The 12,643-nt window shown below is 49.6% G+C and overlaps 1 protein-coding gene across 1 annotated transcript in view; it reads right to left on the bottom strand.

The window, feature by feature from the left end:
* LOC122543051 (rho GTPase-activating protein 25-like) overlaps positions 1-12,643 on the bottom strand; it is a 38,385-nt gene that overhangs the window by 3,220 nt on the left and 22,522 nt on the right. Inside the window, exons 4-9 of the mRNA XM_043681248.1 lie at positions 12,394-12,522; positions 9,990-10,197; positions 7,007-7,139; positions 4,865-4,938; positions 3,793-3,914; positions 1,509-1,681 (exon numbers count right to left, since the gene is read on the bottom strand). Coding sequence (XP_043537183.1) covers positions 1,509-1,681; positions 3,793-3,914; positions 4,865-4,938; positions 7,007-7,139; positions 9,990-10,197; positions 12,394-12,522 — 839 coding nt within the window. The remainder of the gene's footprint in view (positions 1-1,508; positions 1,682-3,792; positions 3,915-4,864; positions 4,939-7,006; positions 7,140-9,989; positions 10,198-12,393; positions 12,523-12,643) is intronic.

The raw sequence follows: 12,643 nt of genomic DNA, 5'->3' as shown, positions 1-12,643 counted from the left end.
ACATACACGCACACACGGACACACACACATGGACACACACACACGCACACATGGACACACACACACGGACACACATATACACACACACGGACACACACACACACACACAAACCAAACAATGTCCTTGTATTTGTTAATCAGACTCAAACTGGACTAGACGGGGGAAATGCAGCAAGGATGTTCCTAATCAGAACCAGGGAGTCATTGGTCACTTAGCGTTGAGATGGAGAGAAATGTCTTCACCCAGAGAGTGGGGAGACTGTGAAATTCTCAGCCACACCTTTGAATATCTTTGAGGAGGAGTTTGGGCTAAAGGGGTCAATGGGTCATGAGGAGACAGCAGGAACAGGGGACTGAGTTGGATGATCAGCCATGACTGTATTGAATGGGAGGGCAGGCTTAAAGGGCCGAATGGCCTACGCCTGCTTGTATTTTCTATATTTCTCCAACATCAAGGAATGCTATCAGGCCAGGACATTTTAGAAAAATCTAAAGGACTGCAGATACTGGTGATCTGAACCAGGAACAGAAAATGCTGGAGAAACTCAGCAGGTCTGACAGTATCTGTGGAGTGGTGAGAGAAACAGAGTAAATCTTTCGGGTCCAGTGACTCTTGTTCAGAATGAGATCAGAGCCACATACTTGCCTGTCTCCCCACAGGCGTATGGGAGTTTACACCCCCCCCACCCCAATAGCCTGGCTGAGGGACAGTCCGGGTGACAGAGTGGCACCCTCTCTGTCCTGTGCTGAAGTCTAAGGATAGAGATGGGCTGACCCTTGACACTGGGTACTGCTGTTGTACCTCTGCTGGAGATCACTGGGAAATCAGAACTGGCCTAAGTGATAACAAAGAGGGGATATGCTGAGACAGAGACAGTAACTTAGCCCCATGTTCTAACCCTGTCCATTGCTGTTGGAGCTGGGTATCCCCTGGATCCCACTTTGCTACTGGGCTTTGACAGAGATCCTGAAGGCTGCTAGCTGTGGCCTGGGGCAGTGACTCAATATGTTCCTGACTCTCCCAGATGGTGTTGAGCTCAGCAGATGTCAGCTGTCTCTCCCAGTTCCCCAGGACACCACTATCACTGCCTGAAGGTGGACCAGGGGCCATCACAGCTCGTGACTGCAGATCTCAGTCGATATTTACCCTCCTTCACCCCCTGCCTCACTGCACACCCCCTCCTCACTCTGACCCCAGCTCTCTCCCACTCTCTCTCTCTCTGGATCCGAACCCAGCCCAAGGGGAAATATCTCAGAGATCTCCTGGCTCTTCCAGCTCCCACCCTCCTCAAGAAACACGGATTGCTTTGTGTCTGGATCTCCGGCTTCCAAATGCCCTCTCCCCGACTTGCCTCCCCATCCTGGGAGAGTGCCTTTCCAAAGCCAGGCCTGGGATCTCCTGGGGAAAGGCAGGAAGGCCTATCTGATGAGGCACAGTGGGACGGGCTGTGATGGTGGCAATTCAGAAAGCCTAGAGTAAGCTGCTCAGCGTGATCCACCAGCCTCACCTTGTGTGTTCCTGCTGTCGGTCCTGTTTGGGGGTCAGCAGCTCCCCAGCCCACCATGCTTCGCTGGGCACACATTCTCAAGGAGGGTGAAGGAGGCTTATCCTTGTACTTAGGGAACAGTTCATCATGTCTGCTGATCAGAACAGTCATCAGCTTCTGGATCTGAGGGGTCCCTGTCTCCAGAGAGAGAGAGAGAGAGAGACACACACACACAAAGAGAGTTTCTCATTATTGTCCTGCTGAGCTTTAACAGGGAGACAGCAGCACCTTCCCACCACATGATCAGGACAAGGACAGTAAATACATTGACAGCTCCAACAAGCCCCATACTGGCCTGGCCCAGAAAGGTCTCACGGGCTGACTTCCCACCCTCTCTGCACACTCTCCCAACTCTGGCCTCTGGCACAGCTTCTCTGATTGGAATCAGTCAGGTATTTCCCAGTTGTTGGCCAGGCTTGGTGTCCACAGGCTCACACCCTCAGAGTTGCTCTGACCAGGTTTCTGATCAGCAGTCCTGCAGTGGTTTGAGCTGCAGGGTAATCTCCAGCTGTCAATGCAGGGCCGAGCTCACTGTGGGATCAGGGTTGGGGTCTGAAATCTCACTACTGCTTCTTCCCATTGGTTTCCCCGACCCCTCCAGTCACTGACTGATGCTGCCCCAGTTTTGACTTGAATGTTTGCGAGCCCCATGCTTCTGCCAAATGTGAGCAAGCAACATGAACATTGTGAAGCCTCTGAGGCCCAATTCTATCACCAATCCAAAGTCCGACTGTTCCAAGGAAGGGAACTGCAAGATACCACACCCCAGCAGTCATTGGACATGCATACAGTGGATTCCTGCCAGCTTTCACACCAAGTCACACTATTGGAACATTTCTTTTCCTTTACTCGATTTAACGTGTGAGGGCAGATGGGTAATCTCTTCCTGGAAAAGTTTCACATTCTTTCGCAGGATCTGGGTGTCACTGGCTGGGCCAACATTTGTTGACCATTCCCCAGTTGCCCCTTGAGAAGGTAGGGGTGAGCTGCCTTCTGGAACCACGGTAGACCGTGGGGTCCAGCTTGACCCACAATTCCCTGAGGGAGGGAATTCCAGGATTCTGACCCAACGACAGTGAAGGAACGGCATTATATTTCCAAGTCAGGATGGTGAGGGGCTCGGATGGGAACTTACAGGGAGTGGTGTACCCATGTATCTGCTGCCCTTGCCCTTCTAGATGGAGGTGGTCATGGGTTTGGAAGGTGCTGTCTGAGCATCTTTGGTGAATTGCTGCAGTGTGTCTTGTAGATGGTACACACTGCTGCTACTGAGCGTCGGTGGGGAAGGGAGTGGATGTTTGTGGATGTGGTACCAAACAGGCAGATGATATTCAGCTTCCTGATGGAGCTGGAGCCATGCAGGCCAGTGGAGAATATTTCATGCCATTCTGGATTTGGGCCCTTGGTAATGGTGTGACAATACTGCTCCTTTAACAAGGTTAGGTTGACATTTCTTTTTCAGCGGGGTCATAAAGTCATGGGTTCCGAGGTGTCGGGATTTATCTACTTGAAGAAGTTTTGAAGTTTAATAAAAATCCTTGTCCAACGAAAAGGGAGTGGCCAGTTCTCCCAGCTCAGCTTTCCTCTGGTTTGGTTTGGTTTTCGCAGTCTGGCTGTTCAGAGCTGCTGGTCAAGGTAAGCTGGGAAATCCAAAGAAACAGCAACAGTGGAGGGAGGTTCCATGCTCAATCTCTCTGCCATCTCTCTCTCTCTCTTTCTCTCTCTCCTGTAACAACCTGTGGCTAGTTTTACCTTTTTGCCAAGGGGTTTTTATGGGGATTGTTGCAGCAATTTGAAATAGCATCATTAAATTGGGACAATCTGTTGGGTTTTCAGATAGATGAAGTTATTCTGTATTCTGTTCTCTTTTGTTTGTATTTCATTCAGTAGCCTGTACATAAGTTCTGTTTTGTTTAAAACTAAGTGGTTTGACCAGCTGCATCCCTCCTGGAATATCTACTTTACACCTGCCTAAAACAATCAGCAAAGTTAGGGTCTGGGCTACCTTCTGAAAATGTTTTGAGGGGGTTTGGCCTGGTCCTGCCACTGGGGAGTTCCTGGCCTAGGGAATGCTGTGTCAACACTCTGATGTGTCAGTATCTCTCCACAATGATTAAAGACCCAGCGAGACTCAAACCGATTACCCTCTGGAGCACCGAGTGGTTGTCTCCACTACCTGACAGGGATGTAACGGGCGAGTGAGAATTCAAACAGGTCTCCCGGAAGACGCGAGACCCTGACTTGCCTCTCATGATGGCCACGGGATCTTCGACTTTGGGCTTGAGGAGATTCACCCCGATGACAGTTGCCAGATTGTCCACACTCATTTTATTGATCTTGGAGCTGAGCTGGACCTCATGCAGAAACCTGCCCAGGGGAACAAAATAAAATAAACAAACATTCACTCAGGAACCAATCGTCCGAAACAATTTGGAAAGAACATATTGGTATCAGTGAGACAACAGGACAAAAGGAGGCCATTCCACCCCTCCTCTGCCTGCCAGCTCTTTCCCCAGGTCTGATTTTTTTTGTTCCACTCTCAGCCTTTATCCCGTTTCCTTTTTGAAAGAGCCGGCTGAATTGAATTCCTCCCCCAGTGCCTGGAAGATGGCATCCGGTACATCCACGATCCCTGCATCTACCTTTTTCAGGATCCTCGGATCAGAGCCATAGGGACCAGGGAACTGGTCTGTCTTTAAACCCCACTTGTCTCGTGAGGGTGATGGTATGGAAATCCTACCCCTGAGGATTCCCTAAGGAGTTACCCAGCAAGCGTTCCATGTTGGAGAACCACCTGGGATACTGATATTCTGATACCCAGCCTCAGGGGAAACAATATTGCCAGTGGACTCTCAAAACATTCTCCACCAGTTTCTGACTGTTTGGAATGGATGGGTCAACACTCCCAGGTGGGAAAATCCATCAGATAATCATGTTTCTGGAATGTGACAGGGAAGCACTATTACTTTGTCCATTCAGCCACTGTCATCTATCGAAACCTTGAACACATAATTCCCATCTCTTCCATTTCTTCCAAACTTGACGTTCCTGTTTCCAATCCCACCTGCATTCATTGCCATTCCAACATTCCCACCCCTGTGAACTCCAGACCCCCTTTTACATGATCCACATTGCTCTCTCCTGAGCTCCGCATCACCACCACCACCCCCAGCCCCCACCGACTTCCCAGATCCCTTACTGCCACTCTCCCCTCTCTTCTCCCTGTCTCCGAACCCACATCACTCTCTGTTCTGAAGCTGTGGAGAGGCCAAGGTTGGGATGAGAGTGAGTGAGAGTGTGGCATGGTGGGACAGTACCTGCAGATGTAGCTGAGGAGGTTATAGTTCACCTGAGGCAGTAAGGAAATCTGCCTCATCACTTCCTGTTGACCCTGTGGAGAATAAGTTACAGGTCAGATGGATTGTCTCTTCTCATTGTCCACCCTGTGAATGTTTGAAAGAAGATTCTGGTGCAGTTTCAGAGTCTGTGTTCACTGTCCCAGTCTAGGATCTCTGTTGTACTGAGGGGAAAGGTTGTACCAACCAGGCAACATCTCTCAACTGATACCCCTGCCCTCCTTTTCACATCATACATGTCAATCCTACAATCCCAATCACGCCTCTAAAGGACATTGAGATAAGCTCAACACAATACCAATGAGATAACACATTCTGGAAATCTGAAACACGAACACAAAATGCTGGAGAAACTCAGCAGGTCTGGCAGCATCTGCAGAGAGAGAGAGAGAGAAAGTAGAGTTAACAGTGACCTTTCTCCAAAGGCTGTTCCTGTCAGCTGTACTGGAACTCTATCCCCATACCAGCATGCAACAAAACCACACTGCACCAGCTCAACTCCTGACAGGGAGTTACGTGGGCCTGTTCTTCCATTGAGTCAGAGCGATGACAGCTGGCGGGGATTGCTTGAGCCTTCCCAATGTGAAGGTAACATTTCCAGCTCTCTGACCTGTCTGCCCACTGCAGATTCTGCAGAATGAGTTTTCGAGCTCACAGTGTGGCCAGCTTTCATACACCATGTCCCTCAGGGTGACCTGGCTGACATTCAGAAATGCCTGCTTTCTACAGCTAGTCAATGTCTAACACCATCCATACCTTCCTTGGGGTTTCACTGGGGCAGGACAATGACAGCCCCAGTGTTGTGTGATGTCTCACAGTCAGTAAGTCAGGATGCCTTTAGGGGCCATGCCTGTGATATTATCATTGCATCACAGTGTTTGACCTGAAGCCTTAAGGATCACATCCCCCAACTTACCCCGGATCACTAGAAGAATGTGTTCCTTCTGGGAACATACTTCTCTGTTCTAACCTCAGATGCTTCATGTTAGCCCAGACACTTGTGTACCTGAGCTATGTCATCTTTCTGTTTTACATTACAGTTAGCTGTAATGATTGTCTGTTGGATCCTTCAATACCAGACATCCACACCCAGCATCTTGTGGTCTGAGCGATGGCATTGTCAAATCAGCTGAAACATCGGGGTGTTGGCAGACCTTCCCTTTGCCCACTGCAAGGCCCCAGCAGGTACACACATTCTCTGTGCAGCTGAGGGTGGGAAACATCAGAGGTTCCCAATGCACCATCACAGTGACAGGTTCTGCCAGACATCCACTGGGAGGAACACAGAATATCAAACTGTAGAGGACAGGAACAGATCCTCCAGCCCACCCGATGTTGTGCTGAACATGACCTCAAATTAATGCCTGCCCTTGGCCCACATCCCTCCACTCCTTGCATATTGATGTGCTTATTTCAAAGTCCCTTAAATATCCCTCCACCCCGGGCAGTGTGTTCCAGGCACCTACCAGTCTCTGTGTGAGAAACCTGCCCCTCACATCTCCTTTGAACATCACCCCCCTCCCCTTCACCTTAAATGTATGCCCCCAAGTATTAGACATTTCAACTCAATGGGAAAAAGATTCTGATCATCAGTTGGCATCTCATAATTTCATCGACTTCTATCAAGTCTCCTCTCAGCCTCTGCTGCTCCAGAGAAAACAACGCAAGCTTTTTCTCAGCTCTCCTTGTAGCTCATAGCCTCTAATCCAGCATCCAGATAAAATCCCAACTGTACCCTCTCCAAAGCCTCCACATCCTCCCTGGAATGTGGTGACCACAACTGACTGCAATATTCTCAGTGTGGTCTCACCAGAGTCTTACACAGATGTAACAATGAACCACAGGATGGTCCATACTGTTTTACTCTCTCCGTCAGCTGTGGTGAGGGACGGTGAACAACACCAAACCCTGTGTCTTTCCAGGACCTGAACCCATCCGAGCTCAGTTCCTCTTCATTCTGAGAATCGGAACCTGGTCATCACTCTGAAACACGCTGGGACTCCTGCTGTAGTCTGTCTGAACACAGTGGCAGTGAGACTGAGAGATTGGGTTCTGTTTCACCAGCACACAGAGCACTGTGGAACACACAGGTCCAGAACATACCTGCTCCTCATCGCTGTTCATGAGCTGGCTGCAAGCCAGGAAGTCTTCATACTGAGACCAGGGGACAACTGGTTCGGGGAGCTCTCTCAGGTACAGCTTAAAGAGAGAGGCTACGGTGTGTACATCAGTGTTCCTGCAAGAGAAAGCAAGTTGCAGTATCTCAAATCCTGAATAGAAAAGGAAGGATTCACAGGAATTCACTCCACAAATAACCCCACAGGTGGCATGACCTACCAAACAACTCAGAAGTTCAGGAGCTCTTCCTCCCATTGACAAAACCCTCACTGTTAGGGGAAGGAATTCAACCCCATGTTTCCCACACTTCAACCTCAAGTGAATTACTGGATCAAATGACTTGGATTCAATGGGAATGATGTGGAAGTTTGTTCACATTAATAACATAAATTGATTGGTGCTCCATCTCCCACCTTCAAAATTCACTCCCTCTGCCACTGACCCTCAGTAGCAGCAGTGTGTACCATCTACAACATGCACAGCAGAAACTCACCAAAGATCCTCAGACAGCACCTTCCAAAGCCATGACCACCTCTATCTGAAAGGACAAGGGAAGCAGGTACATCGGAACACCACCCCCTGCAAGTTCCCCTCCAAACCACTCACCATCCTGACTTGGAAATCTCTCGCCGTTCCTTCAGAGTCACTGGGTCACAATCCTGGAATTCCCTCTCCAGGGGCATTGTGGGTCTACCTACAGCACAGGGACTGCAGTGGTTCAGGAAGGCAGCTCACCCCCACCTTCACAAGGGCATAACTAGGGGCCGGCAATAAATATTGACCCAGCCAGCAACACCCACATGCCAATGCCTGATTGAGTGAGGCTTGAGTATGTGCCTGCTCTCAGGGACAAAGCTAATGGGACCGAGCGAATGTTGTTTTCTCCAATGAACTTATCCCTTCGGTTTGGCCTTGTGTCTGGGCTGAGCTGGGAGAAAGCTGGAGAAGATGGTGGAAATGAGGAGTGTCATGTTTGCCCTGCCCATTTACAGAGCAGGGAGAATACACCCAAAGGCTCTTTATCTGTTTGTCAGTGTTTGTATGCCATGTATTAGGGCTTTGAATGAGTCTCTGGAGAGAGGTAATGTGCAGGGATATGTGGAGATTGGAATTGGTATAATCACAATGGGGTGAGTGGCCTGTGATGTCAGTGGTGCAGAGATTAACTCCTCTCCCCACTGTAGAAAGGTGATGCTTCCCTGAAACACTGCACAATCATTGAGCAGAGAGCTGAGGGGCCAGTGCCCCGATCCTTGCTCCATCATTGGCAAGTGAACCACCACATCCCTCAACAGAACTGTCCTAGTGCTCAGGGTGAACTGAATACACTCAAACGAACCTGTTCTGGAACAGATCAGTGCTCAATCACCCCTTCAGCTTCATCTGAGATCATCCCTGTGAGTGAGGGCTCAGATCACAGTTCTGGCCAAGCTGTGACTGAAATACTTCTGTTATCACAAAATCTTTGGAGGAGAATGACCTTGGCGGACCAAAGTTAGGATCTGGGAGAATTAGTTTTCTCTCTCTCTCTCTATCCCTGTCTCTCTCTCTCTCTCTGTCCTCTGCTGAGCTATCCCATCCCGTCCCTGCTCTTTCCAAACTTTCTCTTGCTTAGTTCTCACATTTGCCACCAGTTCCCCTCACGTGCAGAGAGGTTGGTGGGACACTGGGGTCGGGGTTATAATGGGGGAGGAGGAAAAACAAGGTGGTGATATTCTGGACAGCTTCTGTTTATTCCAAGTCTCCTGAGCACAAGCTGCTTGCCAATGTTTCTGTCTTCCTCAGTCTCAGTTCATTCATCGCTCCCTGCAGATGACTGGGAGGACATACATCGTGAGACTCCAGGCATCGGAATGAGATGAGACAGATTGGATGAGCCAATCAATCTTTCCCTGTCCACCCTTCTCTGTCTGTTCATACCATAACGAAACATAGGAACAGGAGGCAGCCATTCAGCCCCTCCAGCCTGTCCCACCATTCAATGGGATCATGGCTGGTCTCAAGCCTAACTCTATTAACCTGGCCCATTTCCCTTTCATACCTATGCTTCACAAACATTTCTCTCTCTCAGATTTAAAGTTAACAACTGTTCCCACATCCACTGGGGTTTGTGCATGAGTTCCAAAGCTCTCCCACCCTGTGTGTGGAGAAGTGCTTCCTGACATCTCTGGCCCACATTCTCAGGCTGTGCCCCCCCACCCCACCTCTCGAATCCCCAATCAGTGGGAATAGTTTATCTTTATCTTCCCTGTCTTTTTCCTGTTAATATTTCAGCTCACCCCTTAACCTTCTAAATTCTCGAGAAAACGATGGTGCCCACCTGGTGTCTCAGTACTCCACCACTGGGAGGATGATGAAAAATGCTGTGGTGGAGACATTGAAGAGGGACATCAGATGGTTATGGGACGATAATGATGTGTAGGCTTTTGGACAAATGGCATAAGATGGCAGAGCTGGTGCGAGTCATGATGGGCTGAATGGCCTCCTCCTGCCCTATCATGATTCTGTGAATCCGAGTCAAAGAGCACTCGATTCCTTCCAAAGTGAGTTTTGGAAAAGTGTGGAGAGTTCAGAGAGGGAATGTGTGTGTATGAAGCCCCTGTACCCTCTAGAAGGGGGTACCTTGGCTGAAACAATCTATCTGGGATCTAGAGGGAAGGTGTCCCACAGTAAAACTACCAGCAGCAGAGACACATCTCTGTCCAAGGTCATGTTCAATGTGTGTTGGTGATGATGGTGTCTGAGCCATGAACCAGGTGGTTGGTTTGAATTTGAGGACACAGAGTGGGTGATGGCACTATGGCTTTAAGAGTGTGCTTTGCTCTGGTTTCTTTTAGGGAGCGCAACTTGGGGACAGATAGCAAGCAATCTACAAGAAGATAGACAACTGGTGAGGCCTTGGTCTTTTTTAAAAGTTGAAACAATAGAAGCAGCCTGACTGAGTGTTGGAAAGTGTTTATCTGCCTACCTGTCGAAAGAAGGCCTCTCTCCAGAGTCAAAAGCATCTCTCAGTTCTTTCACCTGGTTGTCTTGCCCTGGAAGGCGGAAGATACCTTCCTCATTCAGCCCATGGTTCCGAATGAAGTCTGTGCACTGCTCCACCACCATAGGCACCAGGTGCTGGCCAAACTTCTGCTCATATGCCACCGTCTCTGCCAGACGCTGACCGAAGACAGCTGAAAGAAAAGGAGTTCAGGTGAAGACAGTGATGGGCACTGCACATGTCCTGGGGCTTTTGCTCCAAGGTCCCCCTTATGTGGCTTGGCCCCATTCACGTTCATCCAAAGCTCAAAGCCCGGAGCACAGGAGGACCATGCTAGCTCTTTAAATGAGCCATTGCCCTTCCCTCATCCTTCTCAAGGACCTGCTGATCACATTATCAATGGGATGTTTCCTTCCAGCATGTTCCTCATCCCTCACTCAGGATATGGATTCAATAGCCTCAGACCCACTCACTGAGCCATTTCTCTGAATGGTGTGTGACTGTCTCTAGTCATGGGCACATCCAGATTGGATCCCATGATGCCTGCCTAGATTGAGGATATGTGGGCTCTAAATGTCCGAGCATTATCCCCTCCTTTGGCACACCCTAACTCAGTACAAGACCTGCTTGTGTTGTTGTCCATACATCTCTGCATTTTTTCAGCTGTCCATTCACCATGACAGCATCCAAGTTAACCTTGTGATATCCATTGGAGAGATGTTCTCTGAGCTGCTTCCCAGTATATTCCCAAAGCCTCCACAAACTCCATCTTCTTCTCAAAGGAAACTCACTCTTCACGGCCCCAGGGGAAACGCTGAGCTGTGTCTTTCCTGAAACTATCAGAGGTAGCCAGCTGTAAGCAGCATTCAGGGAAACCTACTCAGTCAGAGAGAGATTGGATTGGATGGTCAACTGGGGGGTATCTCTCATCCCACATCACGGCCAAAGGTCCCATTGGGTGTAATCAGAGAAGTATCTGGGATTTCCTCTGGCCAATCCTGGGTTCTTAACCCAGACCGTGAGTCACATACAAGAACACAGATTATTGGAGCACCTCAGCAGTTCTGACAGTATCTGTGCAATGGGAGACCGAGGTTAAATTTGACTTCTTTATACTCTGCAAATTATCGGGGTCAGAAAGATAATGACTGTTTTGTAGAATCTTACTGTAAGTTAATTTATCAAAGCATTTCCTTACAATCATTAGCAGAAGTAGACCATTCAGCCCATCGAGTCTCAGACACTGAGGTCGTGGCTGACCTGATCACCCACCACTTCCCTTTCCTGCCTTTCCCCCATCGCCCTCGATTCCCCCTCCCTCCCCTCTGTCTCAGCCTTTAGTGACCCAGCCTCGCCATCCCTCTGCGGGAGAGGATCCCACAGCCTCACTCCCCTCAGAGAGGAGAAATTCCTTCACATCTCTCTCTCAGTGGGTGACCCCTTTCTCTGAGAGTACACCCTCTGGTCCCAGACTCTCCCACAAGGGGGAACAACCTCTCCATATCCCTTAGGGTCTTGTACATTTCAGCAAGGTCTCCTGTCATTCCTCTGAGCTCCAGTGAGTACAAGCCCACCCTACGCAAGCTGTCCTCATAAGAGAGTCCCTCCATCCCCAGGATCAGCCAAGTGAATCTTCTCTGGACTGCCTCCAATGGCCAGTCTATCCTTCCTTTGAGAAGGGGCTGAAAACTGTTCATAGGATCCCAGTTGGGGTTTGAGTAAGGCCTGGGAGAGTTTGGTGAAAACCTGCCTATTTTTATCCTCCAATTGAGAGTGGGCCCTTAGCGACTGGGTCTCCTGAAGCCTCTTGCCAGCTGGTGATCACATTCCTGAAGGAAAGCCATGCTTCCCATGAGGATGGTACGGCAGTGTGGGGAACTGAGAGGCTGGCATGGTCTGGTCTGGCAATGAGTGGTTATCATGGACGTATGTGTTGTTGAGGGGTGGGCTGCTCTGAGTTCTCAATGCAGCTGTACCAGCCAAGAGCATGGGCAGTAGTGCACTGATGGGGTGCCAATGGCATCACGGCCATGTGACTGGATGAACAATCCAGCTTCCTGTTCTGAGGACATGGCCAGCTGGAGAGAAATCTGCAGAGGTGACCCCATTGATGCCCATGACATTGCTATTAAAGACCCAGTCTGGTTCATCCATGTCCTTTAAGGAAGGTCATCTACCATCCTCACCCAGTCTGGGTTGGCATGTGACTCCAGGCCCACAGTGGGATGGTGGTCTCGCTGATGACCCGAACACCCCATCAATAGACAGAACCAGAGGCCATCCCTCTGTAAACATGCTGAGTGAAACTCTTCGCCTCAGAGTGATGTGAAACAAGGAGGGGCAAAGACAAGGATACACTGGAGAGAGGTTCCAGAGGATAGTGTGGTACCTCCACTGGACAGCGTTCCCATGGCCCGGCGAATCACTTTCACCCAGTCTTCCATTTCGTTCTGTGAATTGGCCATCAGCACATGGGAGTCCTGAACACCTCCTGTCCGCTCACGGTCACTGGAGCCCACTGTAAGACATCACATGGGGAGAAATGTTAGCAAACAGCAGGCTTTTCAATCCACTACCACTGACCCGCCAACCGGCTTCAGATTGGTGGTCACCTCTTCAGTCACAATCACTCAATAACA

The sequence above is a fragment of the Chiloscyllium plagiosum genome, chromosome 42 (genome assembly GCF_004010195.1).
Source record: "Chiloscyllium plagiosum isolate BGI_BamShark_2017 chromosome 42, ASM401019v2, whole genome shotgun sequence".
NCBI lineage: Eukaryota > Metazoa > Chordata > Chondrichthyes > Orectolobiformes > Hemiscylliidae > Chiloscyllium > Chiloscyllium plagiosum.
Note: the sequence above shows the minus strand (reverse complement) of the source record. Positions and strands in the feature narration are given on the sequence as shown.